Here is a 20,583-nt window from a genome sequence, read left to right as displayed (position 1 = left end):
GGAGAATTGTGTCAACTCTTTACCATGATACTGAGTGGAGAACATGTAGCATAGTATTTATCTGTGTGAGCCCATAAGATTTTTATTCTGTCTCAGTTCTTACATCTACAATAATTAATGGTTAACCAGGTGAGACAGAACATTTGGTAGGAGTACCCTATCTTCCTCTTTATTTTTTTTTTTTTTTTGGTTATACTGTTTTTAATCTTCCTAATGTGTTTCCCATTAATTCTGTTTAATGTAAACTTTAGATGTCATAAATCATATCCTGGAAGAAGACCAGGCATAGCCATCTCTATCAAATATAACACTGCCAAATTTGTTTTACAAGATCTATGTTTGTAAAGTACTATCAAGTATTAATTATTTTGCTAACCACTATTTTTGTAGGAAGAATCCTGGTTTTGTTGTGCCATTTTTTTATTTAAGATGATGTCAGGATAACTAATGTACAGACCCTTAGTTGCCTGTCTTCACTTTTAGTAAAATAGAATGAATTTAGCAGTCATCTAATGCTCTAGAGTTTCCAAACATTTCAGAAATTTGAGAACTGTTACAATTAGGAAACTTTCAATCAGTTGTTTTAAAGACTGTTTTTGTGTACATCATTGAGGGCTGGTGACATGATAACACATCTTCTTTACAGGGGCTTCCCACGTTCTCCTTTGCTCAAGGCAGAATGCTTTCTATTCTAGCGATGTCCTTAGATTGATAATGTGGCTCTTCAGTGCTGCAATTTGTGCCCAGCCAAGAAGTTTTCACATGATACTACTCTTTGTTTCAAATTAAATAAGAATTTCTTTGAAGTAAGAACTCTACTTCTCTGAATGGCTTTGTGAAGTGTCAAGGATCCCTGAACCTCTTTGTGGTGAAGACACCATGATAATAAAGAAAACAAATTCGTCAGCTGTGCAAATGGATAATGCTAAGGACTAGGTATTGTTTTCTTTTGTAGACTTTTTAACTCTAGGGAACAAAAATTTAAAAAAACCCACATTGATAGCTCTTATTTACATTTGATATATCATCATTATGTTGTGATAACTATCACATTATCAAGCCTGACAAGTCACTGGTTGGGATTAGAATTCCATATTAATTACTGTGATTACTTTTGAAGACTGTATTTATGCTCAGTGCTTGCATGGGACTTTGACATAACCTTTTATTTGAGAAACTCCATGCATTTTGCAATCGTTCATTTAATTTACGCACTTCAGGAGTTGACTACTGAATCCAAAAGAGATGAAAGCCCAAATTCAGAGAGAGATATAATTAGTGTCCAGTCTGACTCTGTTTTCTTGGTTGTTTGAATACATTTTCTTCTAACTTGAGAAGAAAGGCTTTAATTTATGTCCTTCACAGTATTTGCTATTTCAAATGCTGTTTTGCACGGTGTGCAGGACTTGCAGGAGCCTTAGGACTGTGTGTTTTATCTATGGTCCTGTTAGGAATTTTAAGGGAAAGTTCTTTATTTTAGTAAAACGGTTTTGATAGGATTATTTACTGAAGCATGATGCTATAAATCCTGCTGGTCAAATGGCACATAGAAAAGTAGATAAATGAAAAGGAGTAACATTCTGATACTCGTTTGGATTTGGGTAGCACATTAGTCTCAGGTATGGAGCAAAGATACATTGTTCAGAGCGCTGCTTTTACGTGGTTGTTCAAGTAATTGACAGCTGTTCAGTGTCTCTGGGTTATATGTGCCATTTCTCACATCATGGTTTAATCAGAACTGGGGACAGCTCTCTGGCCAGACAACTATTTTTTCTATAGAACTTCTTAGTACCATGGTACAACGTCAGTGGAGATTTTTGGTGTGAGGGTTCCTAAAAGAAGTTGCAAAAACTATAATGTTGTGTAATTAGTAACCTGAAACCAAATAACTTCATACAAAGTGCCATTTCTTTTTACTCAAAATGAATATTTGAAACCTTTTTCTTTAAAAGAAGTTACTGTTAATTCCACAGTTCACAATCTAATTTGCCTTCCTAAACAACAGCTCTAATAATACTGTCCTAAACTCCATCAATCCCACCCCACTTCCCAACCATGGTCCTAGAATAGTTTAATAAGCTCTTCAAATGAGGCTTCATTAATTTTACAGAACATACCAGAGGACATTCACTAGTGCTGTATATCTCGAGTTTCTGTGGAGTCAATTAAAATACAGCTACATTTTTCCAAATAAGCAAAGCAAAGCATATTTTTTATGATAGCATAACTTCTTTCTCCAGTCTTGTTTACTTCCCACTTCATAAAATTCAGAGATCTGTAATGAATTTCTCAGACATTACTGAGGTTTAGTAAAGTTCTTTTGTGTTTCCTTTAGGCTTAATTTAGAACCTTCCTCATGCTTTCTACATTGTTATAATAAAATCATTTCATTAAATATAAATCTTTCACATGGGTTTTAAATAACATGAAAGATCAGCACTCAATCTATTCAATCTTTTGTTAGAAATAGTGGGAAATTTGGAACCTCTTTTTTGAAAATCAAGGCTTATATAGCATTTGTGTATTTCTTGGTAATTTTACAGGTATTGATATGAACAGATACAAAGCCTTTTTCATAAGAGTCACAATTAATTTCGTTTGTTTGTTTTTTGTTTTTGTTCTTGAGTGGTATTAAGTTATGTTTATCATGAGAAATTATAAATGGAGTGTTAGAAGGAAAAAATTGCTACAGTTCATCCCACAGTGTTTTAAATGTTTTACAAATGGACCTACTTACCTTTAACTCTCCTTTGCCAACATTCAGCTTATGTGGCAATCTGGTATTCTGTGGCTCAGCACTAATCACACAGAATGTGGTCTGTCTTCAGATAATCATAACTTTTTCAATCCAGTCAAAAATACAAAAGAGTAGAAGTTTTGTTAGAAAAATCACATCTAAGGAGATATGTAAATACGATATCCAGCAAAAACTTTTTTTTCTTTGCAAAACTTTCCTTAAGTTCATGGCCCTTTTCAAAGTGAATATGCTCAGACCTTGGTGTCAGAATGACAGTGATATCTAGGTGAGAGCAGCTTTATGGTCAAGATGTGGCTTCATTCAAAACAATCCTATCCCACTGAACATGTTTTTGCCACAGAAAAGGTTTCCATTTAAATGAAATTTTTGGATGAGCATGCTATAGGGCATAAATTGGTATTTTTGAAGCTCATGAAGCAAATTGACAAAAGTTCTGTCTTGTTTGTGTATTGTAATAAAGACATTCTAATTAATTTAACATACTGTTTTTCTCCACAGGTATATTAAAGACTCAATGTGTTTCCTAACTGTTTATGCCTTTGTTGTTGCAGATACAGCAGTGGTGTATAAAAACAGGAATGGACATGTTGTTGAATTGAATGTTGAAACAAATACAACTACATTATTATTGGAAAATACAACTTTTGTAAGTAATATATATATATTATTTACTTCTTTCTAAATGGAAGTTTGCTAAGATTTTTCCTGTAATAGGAGGGAGAAAATACAATATGTAGATGGTACAGAAGATATGCTTATAACCTAGACTAGATTGTATATAAATGAAAAGTATAATCCATTCCTGTCTCAGTGAATGATTTCTGAGTGAAATTATTTGTTGTTTTATCCAACCTACATATAAATAACCAAGATGTTGGAGGATTTTCTATCGATTGTAGTCTGTGCTTTGTTCAGGCCATTTGAAGGCTCATGCTTGGTGTATGCACTGATGAATCTGCCTGATCTCTATTAGAATAGGAGATTTCATAAAATGGGGGAATGCTACTCCAAGTGTTGAGAGTTTTTCACTGTTAGAAAAGGGGAAAAATGTTCAAAATTCATAGGAATATTTTCCTTAAAGCAATTGAAGATGCAAAGAAAAATGTATTTCCTAGTTACGTTAATCTCTGGTTTAGTTGTTCCTCTGTGCTTTAATGGAAAACTAGATGGTTGGGGATTATTCCTCTTGACCAGAAAATAGTATGTACGTGAGGGTTTTGCATATGTTTCTGACTAGCAGTAATTGCTAAGGAGTGCTTTCATACTGTACTCTTCACTTACTTTTGTTTTGTTTAACTCTGTTGTTCTCAGGGATACCACATATTCTACCCTATAATTCTCATTTATCAGGGTTTTGCAGCATAAACATGTGGCTCATCAATCTTTCCTCATAAATACTCCATACAGACCACTGGCTGTTATTGTTAATCCCTGTATTTTTAATTTAGTAAAATCTTTTGCACCTACAGACCCTAAAGGATGACTTCTTTTCATCAGCAGTCTTTGGCAAATGCTGATTTTATTCCTGGTCTGTTCTTGGCCTTTGCTGATAGAGATTCTTCTTTTCAAAGCATAAAGCCTCGGGTGACCTTTACTTCTAACTTCTCAAACAAGAAAGAGGAGAGTAGAAGTTCAGGAGAAAGAACTTGATGCTGACTTCCTAGGTCCGTGTAAAGATGAAGGAGAAAGGAGGAGAGAATCGTATTTTAATGGGGTGTGTGTGTGGCTCCCTTTCTGTGAGCTGGACCTTTCCATATGCTGGGATGTGTCTCAGGGTACCTCTTAGCCCAAAAAAGGCTGTCAGACACAATTAAAAGTGGGTGAAAAGGTGAATCTCTGTGAAGTACAAACTACAAAGTAGTACAGAAGCACTTTCCCTCTTATCCATGTATTTGAGTGTGTGTGTGTGAGCGCTTGCCTGGCCAGGTAGAGGATTAACTGTGTCAGGCCTATGCACTGCCTTTAGTGTATATCTTGAATGCAAGCAGCTGCCCGGGCACCCCTGGCTATTAAACGGGGCTTTCATTACAAGACTTAAGTTTCCTTACAGATTAATTCATATACTTTTGGTTGCAGTTATTTGGCTCATGTGATGTAAAGTGTAATGCCAGCATGACAAGCTATTCAGGCCATTATGCTAAACCAGCCTTGCCACGTAACACTGGATTGGTGTGGACAGGCTGCTTCATAATCTGAGTGTCACCTCTTTTTGCAAAGTTGCTGTTCTCTGGGCTCTTCATGGAACTGACTTATCCTGAAGTCACACAAACTGAGTGAGCTCTAGACATTAGATATCTACTGTTAATTAGAAATATGGGAAACTAAAACAAAGTAGATAATATTCCAGCAACCATTTAACAATTATGAGTGGAACAGAGATAAACAAAAAGCTAAGTGTGTTCTTTCCTGCAAAAGTCCTCTCTTTACACAGTCAAAAGCTTAGAGTGTTAGAATTAAATAAAGTGAATTCCAGCAAGTATTCATATGGAAGTATAATAAAAAGCTGAAAACAGAGCAGAAGGTTCGATAAGTTTGTTGGTGTATGTTTGGAAGACAGCAGTGGGAAATGTTCTGCACTGAGTTGTCTGTTGACACAGTGGCCAACAGTCCTAACAGGAAATCATAACATTACAGAGGCAGGCTGAAATCAAATGCTGTCCTCTTCCTGTAAGCTTGCCTGCCCCCTAATTCACACTGCTAAATGTAATCTTCCAAAGTTATACACCTGGATCATTAATCAAACATTTTCCTCGCTCAGTGTCACATCTGCTTAATCACTGGTGTATAATTAGAATGGTGCTGGTTTAATGACTCTGAAGAGATGTCTTGTATTAATAAGAAGTACAGTAGAGATCCAACATATGCAGTGGCACTGTAAGTTCCCTCATTCTTCCCTATCAAAGGGTTTTAGTCATGGAAGAGTCACCTTTTGCTGGGAGTTATTAGTATGATTTTAATCTGGGTTTGTTCTCCTGTTTGCTCAAATAGGGCAGAAGTGACATGTTTACTTAGTAATATTGATAATTGTCCATGGAAAATTGAACTGCCATGATAAACTCATTGCACGGAGGCAAGGGGCAAATAAAGACTCCTGATTGTCACTCCTGATTGGGCTGGGTTTGAAGCAGCAGCTCAGAAGAGATTTGGGGTTTTTTCCCCTCATTGCTAAACCCCTGAAGCAGTCTTCCACTGCTTAGAGATCACTGGCTCTTCTTTTGCACCTTAGAGATTGCCATTTTCCTGCAAAGTACGTATCTTTTACTCTTCTTTGTGTTGCTTATTGTCTAAAAGTCAGATATCCCTACTGAGGATCTCCTGTGCTCACTATATAGGTGCATCACCAAAAAAGCAGACTGTAGGTTTTAAAAAAACATGTTACATATATAGAAGATTAAAAAATATCCTTTAAAATTATCTTTAATAATAGTCATGCGCCCAGAAAGAAGAAAGACTAGTGTTTTGTCATTCTAAGATGCCCACTTCTCTTACATGGGGGAAGTATCTACTCCAAATTCCTGAATTACAGTATTTTTTTACAGTTTCATCAGGTTTTATTCAGAACTAGAAGAAATTTTTCCCTTAGAAATGGAATCCTTTTCTATAATCAATCTGTTGATAAAACAATCTGACCTTTATATAATTAACAGCAGCAAACCAATATTATGGATAACAATTGCAATGCCATGAGTGAAAAGGGTAGCTTGTAAAGCACAAAGAATATCTATTAACATCTCTAATTGTTATTATTTAGAGATGTTTTGTAATATGTGTTTGTCCTCTGAGTGTATTCATGTAGTGCATCCTGTTTCAGCTGTCTAATAAACAGTTAAAGTCCTGAGCCAGCGGTGTATAAATGTTAACAGTTGGAGGCTGGACAAGTCTTCTATTAAGAGAAGCCAAAAAAAGCCCTAGACATTAATCTCTGCATGGCATCCTGATGTTTGTGATGCTGCCTTGATACTTGATTACAATATGTTCTCTGTGATCTATCTGAGATGCCTATCACCATGATCCTAAGTGATGAGCCTACCAGGTTTTCTGCATTTAGCAGTACTTTATTACACATCACACCTCCAAAATAAGTAGCATTATGCCACATTTATCTAAGTAATTTCAGTGTTTAACAAGTATTTGATTCATTCCTTTTACTATCAACTATTACATAAAGTCAGTAAGAGCAGGTTACCAGTTCACTCACAGCACAGCCACAAGATGCAGCTAAACTGAGAAGAGCGCATGGAGGACCACATGGATTCTTGTGCTCAAGGGAAATTGTCCATCTGGTCCCCTATTATACTTCTAGCTCAGCTTCTCTAATCTGTTTTACAAACCTTAAACCGAAACCAAAATGAAAAAAGCAAACACAGAGATGAGAAAAAATATGCGTGAGGACTGTGTGTTCTGGTATGGAACTTTCCAAATGTGTTGAATCCTCTGAAAGAAACCTGGAGAAATTTTACCTTAATTTCTCCCTCTCAAAAAGCTCCAATAATTATAAAAGTGCTATAACTTTTGTTAGTGCTCAGTTCCACTGCTTTTGTGGTGCATATGTGCAAAATTATTTGGACACCATGCGTGCACCCTAACAAACACTCAGTCCAGGGTCTTCAGTCAGAGATAATTCTAGTGTGGCTTCTTAAGCCTTTCGAGTGTAGATGATGGGATATACTTTGAATCATCAGATAAAAGGCTGTTGTTTTGTTTTCAATACCTGACAATACAAGTGTACTTGTTTTCGGTTTGTGAGCTCAAGGGGAAGCTGCATTGTGGTGCACAGCAAACAGTTATTACTGAGTTGCAAACCTGTTTCCACGGGAGCATACCCTGGAATATGTTGTGTTGTTTTGTTATTGTGGACCATCTTTTACACAAGGATGGAGAGAGAAGGATTACTTCTCCCTGCCTGCAAGTGGTGAGCAGAGCAGTAGTCATGGCTTGTGAATCACAAGTAGGCTGTGGCAGCCCAGCTGTGAAAACCCTGTGGAGGCCTTGCAACCAAAAACAGAGAATGAGAGTTTTAGTTCAAGCAGAGCTTTGGGCAGAGAGTGTTTTGTGGTGTTTTACAGAGCGTTGTTCGTGAACAGCCCTTCTTGTTCTCTACCTTTTGATTTTTTTTTTGGTTGTTTTGTGCTCCCCATCACCGCATCCCCTTCCTCTTTTGACACGAAACTCAGTGCAGCATCATAATGCAGTTATAATTCCTTTGTTGATTAATGCAGATTTAATTGCAAGACTGGTTTACATGCTTATATTTTTAAGAGCCTTGCATAAGAGATTAATGAAAGGGCGAATAATAGTAAATACATTAAACAACATTATATAACCACATAAATATTAGTAATTGTTGCAACACTAGACATTTTAATGACCCACACATGTTGTAAATAGGTGGTTATGAATATTGTAAAATATCTCTACTCTCCCGTGCTCCTTTAAATGTTAAATAACCCCCTCAGCAAATCCTTTTCAGTAGGGGGGGTTTAGTAAGGTAGGATTTATTGTTGCAGTGCCCCACTGTGCATCAAGGTGGGAAAGCCTGACAGATGAAAGGGTTTGCAGTCACTGTAGCTTGGTGATGCCCATTGTTTTCTGTCCAAGTGAAGAATGTCCAAAATGCAAAACTGTCAGGTTAGAGTAGCTCTGTGTGGGGTTTTTCTAAATAATATTCCTGATAAGATTGTTCTTTGATATAGAAAACAGTTAAGACCTAACTATATCAATGTTAATGAGGAACGTGAGGGAAAAAAATTGCATGACTGAATGGTTAGAAGTTATTTTCTAGCACAAAGGCAATGGTGCAAGGCCCCTGTGAGCTCCACAGATTGGTTCATGTCTATTTTTATGTCCTACAGTTTCAGGTGGGGTTGGGAATTTCGTTCCTGTTTTTGAGAACTACCCATCCATAGCATAGAGGTCAGCTTAGATCATGCTTTAAGGCATATTTGTCTTTTAAACTGGATGGGAATCCTGAGCCTTAACAGCTACAACACTTAACACTGCAACATTCTTGGATCTAGGTTAAATGCTCAGGTGACACAAGAAGTGGTGCATTAAGTAATGTAACCTTGGAAACCCAAGTTTTTCAACATTCCAATTATCATAAGTTTTTCTAATTACAACCAGACTCTCTCTCTCAGAGATGCCCTGTTTTTACTGCTACAAGCCTTGTTATGCTGGGCTCCACTCTCAGCTGCTCTCTCATCAAGGCCATCTCCTTTCAATCACAGCAGTGGTAATAAAGGAGAATCCCATTGATCCCTTGATTGCTGGTACCACCCTAGGGAACTGTGATGTACCAAATGCCTTCTGGTCTTGCAGCCACTCTAATTCTGTCCGACTTGACTCCTGCTGTGTGTTCTCATTTGGTCAATGCCTGTCTGATAAGCTGAGCTGAATACCTGTAAATGCTGATGATCTCCAATACAGGGAGATCCTGCTATACCCTTCAGGTAAAATACTGATACAGTTGTAGGTGTGTGAAACAGAGATGTATAATTTCCTAAGTAGTAGTATTGCCACCAAGCTTTAAAGTAACATTCCAGAGGTCTTGAAATATTTTATCCCAGATGGATAATGAAAAATTTTGCAGCCTAAATATGTGTAAAGGGAGCACAAAACAATAATTGGAGAAGGATAGTAATAGGAGTGTAGAAGATGGAAGTCTCTGGGGAAAACAGAAGCGCAAGAAACTGAAACAGGAGGAGGGGTACAACTAAAGGACAAAATCCAAAACCAACAAATAAGCTCCACAACAGTGAAAATTTCTTTTAATCAGTTTTGACTGCGATGTATTATTTCACTGAAAGCTATCATACTGAAACTATGGAAAAAGAATATTATAAAGTATTTTACATATTATGAATACATTCTTAAAACTCTGAGTTACACTATATTACAAGTAACTTCCATCTATCTGCTCTACAGCATATTTTTGATATGTAAAATGATATTTGATGAGGTAAATGTTATAGTAGTTAAAATCCACAAAAATAGTAAAAACAACATTTTATGGTAGGTGAAAGAATAGGGGAAAGATGAAGGAAGTAGCCAGTACATCAGTACCTCAGAACCAGGCTTTAAGAAAACAGCAGAAATAAAAGAGAGCTGATATTTAGGGGTCCTTGTTGAGGATGTGGAGCCTAAACCAAGCCTAAAACTTCCCTAAACACACCCATAACTGGTATTTCTGTTAACAGCAAAAACCACAGAAAATGCAAACTGAAAAAAAAATCATCAATGCAAAATATTGACATAGGAAATCAAAGTTGAGGATATATTGTTCATTGGAATATTTGTTCCATTTTAAGCGTCCATATGGAAAGGCGGAAGAAAAGCCAGTTCTTCTTTATGTGCAAAACTATGATTTCACAATATTTGAATGTGGATGAAAGAAGAAAGCTGGAAAGGTGAAGGGCAAAAGTCTGTTTAAATGCTCTGTGTCCTTTTGCCTCCATTTGGATTTTACCATTGCAACCTATGTTGACAGTGAGAATAGCAGTCATTGCTGGTCCATGGGATCATCACATCATGCATCATTGTCAGGAGAAGAGTTAAAACTCTTATCACGTGAGGTATTTCAAAGAAATCTAGAAATGCAATGTTTCATATGGCTAGGCCTAATTATAAAATCTATGGGGGTTTTGGTTGAGTGAAGAATAAGATCAGTCATGTCTGAAAAAGTGATGTCAACTGCAGTAGTGCAAGAAGAATGGATGGCAGGTTTGTGAATTAGGCAGGGAAGACAGTGTACAAGTGTTTTAAAAACATTTTTTTCGCTCAGAATCATGCAACATTTAAGGATTACAGCAATTTCTCTAGTCAAAATGTTTTCTAATTGCATAGAGCTGATGGTTTTCACAGGGATTTCAAGTCTTGATGTGGCTAGATAAAGCTAGAGGAAAATAAGGAAATTACCTTCCCTTTCTTCCTGTGTTGTGCCTTGCCTCTTTTTGTGGTTTGGAAAGGGATAAGGGTAGGTATGGAGTGCACAGGACAACACAGTGTTGAATTACCCCCAGCCCCCTGACTAGCTCATACTGTGCAGTGATGCAGAGGGAAAGCAGCCCTGCTTCTGCATCCCTGGACTGGGCCTAGTTAGGCAGCTCTATTTCTCCCTGTTTCAGAGTTTATTTGTCCAGAACTATGTTTCTTAAGAGATCAAACACAGCTAACCATAGAGGCATAGTAAGGGGCAGTATTTAGGTCTGTCTTCCTGAATGAAGGCTCAATAGCTCCTGACAAAGCAAGAAGCTTGAGAGATTGTGGATACACAGACACGGTAACAGAACAACCGTCCTCCAGATTTTTGACAACAAGACACCAGAAGTTTTTTAATTCTCAGTGGGTTTCCAATATGATATTTTCCCAACACTTTCTTTCAAACTCAAAAATATGTTCTCCTGAGAAGAGAACAAACCCTTGGGGTCAGAGTCTTCACAAACTTCTTTTTAATTAATAAATATATCTAATCCCTATAGTGAATGTCTCAATAGATAATCTCCCAGGAGCTTGAGTGGCATAGATCTCACCTCCTACAGCAGGGACTGAGGTTTTCTTTTAAGCTCATCACCAGCTGATCTAATCTCCTCAGTCGTAGAGTAAGGCATCTTTTGGTTGATGAAATACCTTAGACATGGTTGTGGGGAAAAAGTGAAATGTCTTTTGTTTTAGTGACTCACAGATCCTGAGCTTACTTGCCATGTTAGGCAGGAAGAAGGAGTCAGGTGATTTTTCTTTATTTCCTACTGTTAATCTAGAAGGGCTTCTTCTGTGAATATGAGAAGGCAGTTTCTGAATTAATTACCAAAATTGAGCTTGTCCTTACCAAAAAACCATCCCAATGCCAGAACTCTAAAGAAAATTTTAATCCCTTTAAGTGACTTTAAGTTACTTAAATCTCTTGCAATTCTACTAGAATTAAGCCTCTATTTCATTAAAGGCTTGATTTTAAATCCAACTTAAATGAGCTAATTATGTTTTTATAATAATGTAAAGAAATCAGCATTGCCATCAAGTTTGGCAATGAGTACGTGATTTCTGCTGGTCAACTTTTAGTTTCTTATTTCTGAAGTAAAATATTAAAAAGTATGAAACAGCTTTATACTCCTTTTACCAAGGAAAAAAAAAACATTATACCAACAAGAAGAAAACTATTTTGCCAAAACCATTCTCTTCAATTAAAAAAATTACATCTTTTGGCATTGCATGTACATCATGTGTCTGAGACATTTCTAGAGGCAAGCAGAATTCTGCAGGTGAGTGCCAGCTGAATGAGCAAGGTCATCTTCAGTAGGATTCAAATGATTTTAAATCCCAAACCCACAACACTTGGATATAGAATATAATATGCAAGTTGTTCTTGCTGGTGTTACCTCAAACTGCCAACAGCTTACAGCTGAGCTACTCAGCTGTCTGCATGAAGTACCTCATTACTTGTAAGGTGGCATAATCAGGGACCGAAGATTCTTACTAAATGTATGAAATGGTAAGCACTGCATGCCCTGAGAATGAATTTGGAAAGTTACCTGGGTTATATATTGCTGAAAACTGAGGTAGGGGGCAATAATTAATATACTACTAGAAAGAGGAGAAATTTCATGTCTAAAAATGTTTTCAGTGAAGTGCCAAGAAAAGGGAATGTTATTCATAGATTAGCATTAACACAGTTTATGCTTGAAGATGGTCAACTCTGAGGTTTGGTTGGTTTTTTTTTCCATGTACTTTCCTCAAGTCTGCAGATTTGTCTTCTGACTTCTGATACTGTTACACTGCTGCATCAAACTAATACCGTTTATCTTCAAAACTAATTTTTTCCCTTTGATGTCTTTGGATAGTTTGATTCTAATACCTGGGAGTCTGAGTTTAATCTGTATATCAAAACGTAGCATCTTTTCACTTGATTGGAAGATTTTGTTGTTGTTGTAAATTACTCCTTAGCTACTCTGAATGTATTAGTTTGTGACTTCTGCTTTGGGTACCTTAAACCCCCATTGAATTCATTAGTTTAGCTGTGGGATTAGATTAAGCAGAACAAATGCTTAAGAAATAAAATAAGGGAAAGTCTTCCTTTGAATAGTGGATAGAAGTTGTTCTGCATAGCTATTCATTTATTTGTTTTCATCTTGCACCTTTGTGGTTCAGTTATTTTTTTCTGTCCTACTTTTTCAATTCTTATCTAGATTTTTCACATCTCCTTTTTTCTTTCCTTCTGCAAATAGATGTCTTGAGATTAATTTAAAATTATTTCCTTCAGTGCCCTTTAAAGCACATTCTTATCTTTCTCATGCATTAGATGCATTAAATTATTTCTGACAACAGCATTACCCCTTGATTAAATTACAGCCTTGAATTCAATTGGGTGTCATGTAGTCCTGGGTAGATGTAAAGCATTATTAGTTTTATGGTGCTAGCTTATGTTTCACTTTGCTTTCTGCTAAGAACTTTTTTTCTTATAAGAAAGATTTTTGCTTTAGTGCAAGTTGTCTTGCAAAATGTTTATGTATGTGGTGTTAAAAGAAAAGCAACAGGGACATGTTGTACAGCTATTCTTTTTCTTGTGTGTTATCTTTAAGGCTTAACCTAGCTATGAATCTCTCTTATAATCATTCCTGAAGTACATACCAACCAAAGTGTCTGCCTTCATCCTCTATAGATGAATTGGTTATAGTTGTTATCCTTGAGTTTAGTGCTTGTAGTAATGATAAAAAACTCATCAGCTTCTTAATTAGTATTTAGTGTTGAAGCCAGATTCATCTGTTGCCACTGTAGTGATACCAGCTAATTAGGCTAAGAATTATTTGAGTCCTTCTTTTGTGAAAATTACGTCAGTGTTCTAAATCAAATCTCTGTTACAAATGGGAAAGTCTTAAGTGAGTTGTAAGACAATTTGGGAAAAAAATTTCCTATAGCAAACTCACTTTTATTGTTACTTCATTGCAGGTAACATTCAAAGCATCAAGATACTCTGTTTCACCAGACTTAAGATTTGTTCTTCTTGCTTATGATGTTAAACAGGTAAGTCAACTAATATTAATCAAAAAGCCTCTAAATTAAAACTCTGAAACCATTGTTTTCTGTGTTTCATCTGTGATCCCACTTAATATAATAGGATTTATGTACTGGATTTCTCTTCCCAAAACCTTCCGATGCAATGATGGGGAAGTTTGTATTTGAGTATGTAGGGAAGTATTGCAAGGTTCTCAGGGGAGGTAAATTGCCATGGTTCCTCTGAAGGGCCTTGCTGGTTTTTGCAGTAGAGCTTTCATGACACTTAAACTACTCTGTTTGCTGTTTATGTGAAAGCCCATCTTTTGATGTTTCTTCTGTTTTAAGCAGCTGTACAGGTCATTTATGGACTATACTAAAAAAAATAAATCTAGACTGATTCATGTCATGAAAGTTTTATTGTTGGCTTCAGTAGTCTGAAGCCTGATAGTCTGAAAGTCTATATAATGCAGTATATTCTTTGTTTCTTATAGTATTTAGAGATGTTATAGGCTATTATGTTGTCAAAAAGAGTTCTGATCAATAATACCATGTAGCGTTTTCTAAAATAAATCTTTGAACACACAAAAAAAATAGTTTTATGAATTTCTTCTCTGCATATTGATGTTTGTATAAAAAAGTGCTATTAAAATATAAACTGTTTTTCATGAATGAATGGTTCTGGCTTGGTGGACTCAGTGATTATTCAAACAAGTTGGGTTGTTTTGTTTGTTCTAAAGATGTTGTAAAGTGATTTGTTCACTTTGTATTATTACTTGTATTCAAGTAGGGTTTTCATGTACCAATTTTAGGGAATTCCAGATGAAGCTCTTTTTACAGTATGCATATATCATTAGGAAAGAGATGCTGTTGTTTAGTTCACTGTTTTTGTGATAAAGAGCTCCAATTTGATTCCTGTCTGAAGTATACTTGCTTCTTGCTGTTTCCCCTTTTGATTGGTTCTTATTTTGTGAAAGAGTTTAATAATCCCTCATAATTGCTTAAATTCCTCATTTCTTCTATTGAAACTTTAATTTTGAGTGTTTGGTTTTTATTGTTTGAGATTTTCTGAGCAGTAGCATATATAGCTGATATAGATAGATAAGGAAAGCATGAAAGTATCCATCACAGTTTATTAAATCTAAATTAGTTGGCATCAGGGATGAACCCCTGCCCCACAACAAAGATAGTCCATTGACATGCAAATAGCTCTCAATGCTTGCTGGATCTTTGCAGTAGAACTCCCTTTCTATATTTCATTTTTGATTTTGTTGCAAAAAAAAGAAATTTTTCCATCCTTTCTCAGTCGAGTTACATAGAGGAAAGAGGTTTGCAGCATTTACGTTTTCCGTCTGACCATTTCCTTTGCTCACGCATATTGACAAGAAGTAATTAAAATGAGAAATGAGCAGGCAAACAAGCAGTTTGTGGTGGTAATCCTCATGGCTTTGAATGAGGCTTGTGTTGCTTACTCTTGACTACTTCAGCTGGGCTCATGGCTTTCAAACCAGACACATACTGTGGTTTTTGTGTCTTCGAGAAGTGCTGGTGATGGTGCTAAAATTTGTAATAGCTGGATGTTGTCACTCAGATGTAAATAATACCACTGAAGTCTCTTAGCTCCTGAGAAGAATGTGTTGCTTAAGGTGAAAGGAAAAATAAACAAAAATCGTGTGAGCCAATTCATTCAGAAGTTGCAAAAAAAATATTATTGTGAATATTTGGTAAAAAACCTTTTTTTCTTCCAAATTTTCTGTTTCTTGGGATATTTCTTGGGCTAGTAAGGCACTTCTGTTTGCTCTAAATCTGTTGGAGAAAAGGTATGCAATGCCTTGGGAAGCCTTTATATTTTTTCATAACTAATGCTTCCAAATAACACGAAGGGTTAAGTTAGTGTTCATACTTCTTGGGCCTTCTCAATTTTTTTTTTGTCAGTCAGAGACAGACTTACTGAGTAGGGATGAAGGGAAATCAACCTGTCTACCTTACTTGTTCCCTCAGCTGTTAACTATAATTTATTAAATTTATTGACTATAAAATTAAAATCAATACTAAACAGCATAATGTAATTGGAGAGTTTTAAATTAGTTTCATTAGGATCAGGCTGAATTCCTTCTTCATACCTCTTTTGAGTGTAACTTTTTATGAAACTGAGGAGTTGCTTGTCGTCATGTGTTGCAACACAGGGTTGACTCTATTAATATCCAGTTCAAGGAACCACACATAACTTATGGTAGGCATTTAATTGATCTCACCATCTGCTATAGATTGCCACAGACCTCTGGACTTTACTACTTATGTTTGACCCTTATTTTCCCTTCTTTGTTAAGATTTAGGTCTATAAATGCCCTGTAATGTATTTGATGGGATTTCTGCTTTTGCAGACTCTCAAGAGTTTGGGATGTTAAAATTATAATAGTTGTTTGCATACATCAGACTGTGCTCTTTGTAACATACAGTAATACAGCTGGAACAGATTTATTAATCAACAGTTTTATAAATAAGCTAGTGTGTTTCTGCTGAACAGATTGGAGGAAAATAGAGACAAATGCTCTTCAGACATTTTGTCATGAAATTGTAATTAGAAACAAGGTTATTTTGATGTTTGGATTAAAAATAAATGTTGAGTTAAATTAAATGGTTGAATATTTATTTTACTGTTGTCAGCATTTTCTTTAATCTATTTTATGCTTGGAATGGCAAACTTTAATTAAATTTGCAGTTGTTTCAGCACAATTAAGAATGTCCTCTACGCATAACGGAACATAAATCTGCATGAAAATAAGCCATCTTTGAATACAAAAGTAATAATTGAATGAATCATTTAAATCGTGCTTAATAGAAGGAAGAAAATCATTTCATGTGGCATAGCAGCTGTTTTAGTATAGCTCTATAAAAATAATATGGAAGAAAATTCTTCTGCTAAAGAATTCAAGGTGGTGTAAATTGATTTTTGGACATCAGGTTCCCTCCATCTCCATCATAGCAGGTCACAGAACCCAAGCTGGTATTACTGGCATCATCCCTGTGACTATCAGGAGTTTTCTGTAAGGCTGTGGCAATTGTGGAGGTACTTTCTGTGTGCTCTTTTCTGCAGTACTCCATAGTTCTCCACACTTCTGAAATGCTTTCATCAATTCTCTGAGTTTTTTGACTTTGCCAAAACTTCCATGGATCAGCTGTGTGTAGTGTATAATGTTCTTTCTTTCTGTTGCTTGCCATAATTTGGTAACATCACTGAAAAAGTCTCATTTTTGAAGGCAACAGATCACTAAGTAGGATCTAATTTGAGAAATTCTTGCTGAATATTGTGCCATCCTGATTCTTCTGGGACAGTGGGAACACAACACCAGGGAAATTATTATACATATTGTATGTGAGAGAGGACAGTTTTGTACTGCTATATCTTTTTGATTTTCCTTTGAAAACTGTCAAGGTGTGAGCAAAGAATGTGACTCTCTGAGAGACAGAGTAACTAAACCTGTTGAGATTTCAAGAGGAAAGGTTATTTCACTGTTGCTTTCAATAAGGACTGTGCTAAAATGACATTTAAAATTTTTCTCACTCTTCTAGTGGTGTTATTCACAACTACCAAAACCTGATTTATATTTTGATTAGAAAGTGGAAATCAGGCACTCTGTTCTTGCATCAGTGATAAAGAATGGGGCTGAAACTTGCAGAACAGTGAGCACTGATATCCTTTGAAATTCTTTTACCATTGGGAAATTTCCATGTCCCTTAGCAGGTTATACCTTGCAAGTTGTTCATGGACTCCACATGAAATGCAAGTAAGTTTTATTCAGATATTAGTGAGTTTTTTGCTCAGACATCCTGGGCATTTTCTCCCCATGCTCTTTGTAGAGTACAATGTGCCACAGAAGAGCAAATGAAGTAGATGAGATCAGATCCTCTTTTTCTTCATTTAATTTAATAGCCCTTCCTTGTGATTTTGTGACTTTTTTTCCTACAAACTGTACTTTCCTTCTCCCTGCTTTCAAATCCCTTTTGAATACCAAATTTCAAGATTTTTTTCCTACTTTATTCTCTTTTCTATTAATAATGCATCATTTCTGTTTTCAAGTAATTCAACAAGATTAATTATGTGAGAGTTTTTTTAGCTCTTGGTTCAGAAATGTACTTAAACACAGTTTAAAGTTCAGCTCTAGTTTAGAAGTGCAAGCATATTATATACTGTCTAAAAAAGGAAATCTTTCCCTGAATTAGGGCTTCAAACTGTAATCTCTTTTTTAGCTAGAGAGTTCTAATGAAACAATGCATTTAGCTAAATGCACCATGAAAATAGTTTCTAATAATTCTTATGGTAAGATCAGGATGAAGAGGAACCCAAATCCTTTTCAGAAAGGTGGGAGAAAAATAATTTTAGATCTTACCATCACTCATTCAGTAGGAGTGAAAAATATTTCAAAAGCGTATCTGAGTATTTTTAGTTTAATGTATTGAAGTAAAAATGAGAGTCCAATAGAGTGTTTAAAGCAAAGAAACCCCAAGTTACTTCTCTACTGTGTGCTAATCACTTTGCTGCTGTAATGTCTATTTTTAGAGGGTAATGATAGGGAATACTGACCACAGTCTACAGCAAGTAAAGGACAAACAGCAACAAGTGACATTCTCATCAAGCTTTTAGAGCTTGCTTGTGGTACTGGCTTACTCGAGTGCACTGAAGGGATCTTCAGGAGTTTGTCTGCAGATTAGAAGAATCCGTGAGGGGCAAAATTCAATGAAGTCTTAAATTATGATCATCTGTTCTGCAGTAGGAGATTATCTCTCTACCAATTAGGTGGAAACTAAATGTCCAATTGTCAGTAAACCTCTCGGTCAGTGAAATTCATTATTGAATTTTTGTTCAGCAAAAGTTAAAGGATAAAGACATCAACCACCTGGTATTATGTCGTATTATCATGACACTGGTTTTAATGTGTGCAGATGTTTTCAACAGGATAGTATATATAGCGCTTATGAAAGTCTGGCTTTGAGGAGCATTATCTGGAGTACCAGCTAAGGGTTGGAGACTTAAATGACAAAGATGAAATGAAATCTGTCATCTAACCCATGGAAACAATATTTTCTCACCAAGATTATTTCATACAAAAGAATAACAAAAGACTTTTTAAACCAACAGTATTTTATGTAGCTCTCTCTATGAAGTAAAGATCTGATACAAAATTCATGCTATCAACTATTTCCTCCATAAATGCATGCTGCTTTAGATAAACCTGTTTTTCATGTGTATTTCTGTGGGTCCTCAGGGTAATCTTTCATTTGTTCATTCTGAGATGAGTCCAGAGGCAAACATGCATGTGTATACTCCTGATCTTATGGGATCGTAAATTGAAGTCTGATCCAGACATGACTTTCCCATTTATCTTTATCTGTTGTCAAGAACACAAATAACCATTTTTTAGCAGCTTTAGTGTAGTGAGAGGGAAAAAAAATAAGAAGGGAATTTTAAAGTGAGTTACACCCCCAAAATGTGAAATTACTTCTTGCAAATATGTTTTTGTGACATATTTTATTCCTCTCTTAGGTATGACAAGATTGGGTGCTCAAAAGGTCAGCTGTTGAGCAATTCATGGAAGCAGGCTGCTCAAATTTCCCCATTTTAAAGGCTGTTGTTTTACTTTGAGTTGAAGTTTTAGGTGGTCAGATTAGAATGTGGTAACATAACAGCTGGGCTGTAGGTTACCTTGGCATACTACTCATCTTTTACATATACTTGACTTTATTTTTTATAGCTCCTCAGATATGCAAGGCATTTTAAAGATATAAAAAGCCAAGGTCTTTACCTGAGGAGATGATGTACTTTGTAGTAAAACCTGGTAAAATGAATTTTGTACCACTACATACTATAATGGATTATCCCATAGGAGTGACTATTCATGTGAACACAGTATCCCACTTCTATCCAGGATTTTATCTAAATTATTGGCAAAACATAATAACCACCAGTCCCCATAAATAGAAGATGGGGAAAATAGAAAGAGCATATTTCATGCTGAGAATCGTGGACAATGATGTTTGTTTAGCATTTGTCTGATAAACAGACTTCACATTTATTCTCTGTTGAGTTGCAGTCCTGGAAGTACTTGCATTCAGTTCATCAGACAGATTACTACCTTACTACTTATTCGAAGTTACACCTGGAATATCTGCATATCCTGTGCATTATTTATCTTTCTATATGCGTTATTGTGTATGAATTTTTGGTGTATTTGTGGTGGGATTTTGGGACTGTGCACTGCCAGGGTTTTACTGTGGTCACCAACAGAACAGGGTTTGAACTGTCACAGTTACATCATTTTAGAAAAAATTCTGAACTAGAAAGGTGAGAAACTGGAGTACTGTTTGGGTGCTTCCACTGTTTTTTTTTTAAATTCTGATATAGTAGCTATCATGTCACATACCTGTCCATATTTATCCACTTCCTGCTTTTTCTATGTTGATTCATATATGCAAGTTCAACCTTGTGTAGCAGTTAAAAAAAATAATCATAGTAAACCACATGAGACAGGGTGTTGCTGCTTTTCATATAACTTACTGAGTTTTTCTATTCCATTTTGTTCTTACAGGATTGCTGTTCGAACTCATTTTTTATAAGTAAACAAAATAAGTAATTCTAATGTAGAGAGAATATGGGTTTTTTTCCTTTTCAGAGTTGCCAGAGGTAAAAAATCAGAATTCATGTTTCAAGTTCTTATTCAAAGACAGTATTGAGAAAAGAAAATTGTACTTTTCCGTTGTTCAGTAAAAATGGATTCTAGGGTATTTAGCTTTTCAAACAAAATGTTTATTGACAGAAAAAGTATTTATTTTCAATAATATTG

The 20,583-nt window shown here is 35.7% G+C and overlaps 1 protein-coding gene across 3 annotated transcripts in view; it reads left to right on the top strand.

Moving 5' to 3' along the window:
• Positions 1–20,583, top strand: part of DPP10 (dipeptidyl peptidase like 10) — a 479,453-nt gene that overhangs the window by 338,651 nt on the left and 120,219 nt on the right. For all 3 annotated transcript variants that reach the window (XM_051810269.1, XM_051810268.1, XM_051810270.1), the window contains exons 4-5: positions 3,310–3,404; positions 13,697–13,771. In XM_051810269.1, coding sequence (XP_051666229.1) covers positions 3,310–3,404; positions 13,697–13,771 — 170 coding nt within the window. The remainder of the gene's footprint in view (positions 1–3,309; positions 3,405–13,696; positions 13,772–20,583) is intronic.

Source organism: Manacus candei, unplaced genomic scaffold (genome assembly GCF_025592945.1).
Source record: "Manacus candei isolate 608988 ecotype Guabito, Panama unplaced genomic scaffold, ASM2559294v1 h1tg000077l, whole genome shotgun sequence".
Taxonomy (NCBI): Eukaryota; Metazoa; Chordata; class Aves; order Passeriformes; family Pipridae; genus Manacus; species Manacus candei.
The sequence above is the reverse complement of the archived record's forward strand: the minus strand, read 5'-3'. Positions and strand labels throughout refer to the sequence as shown.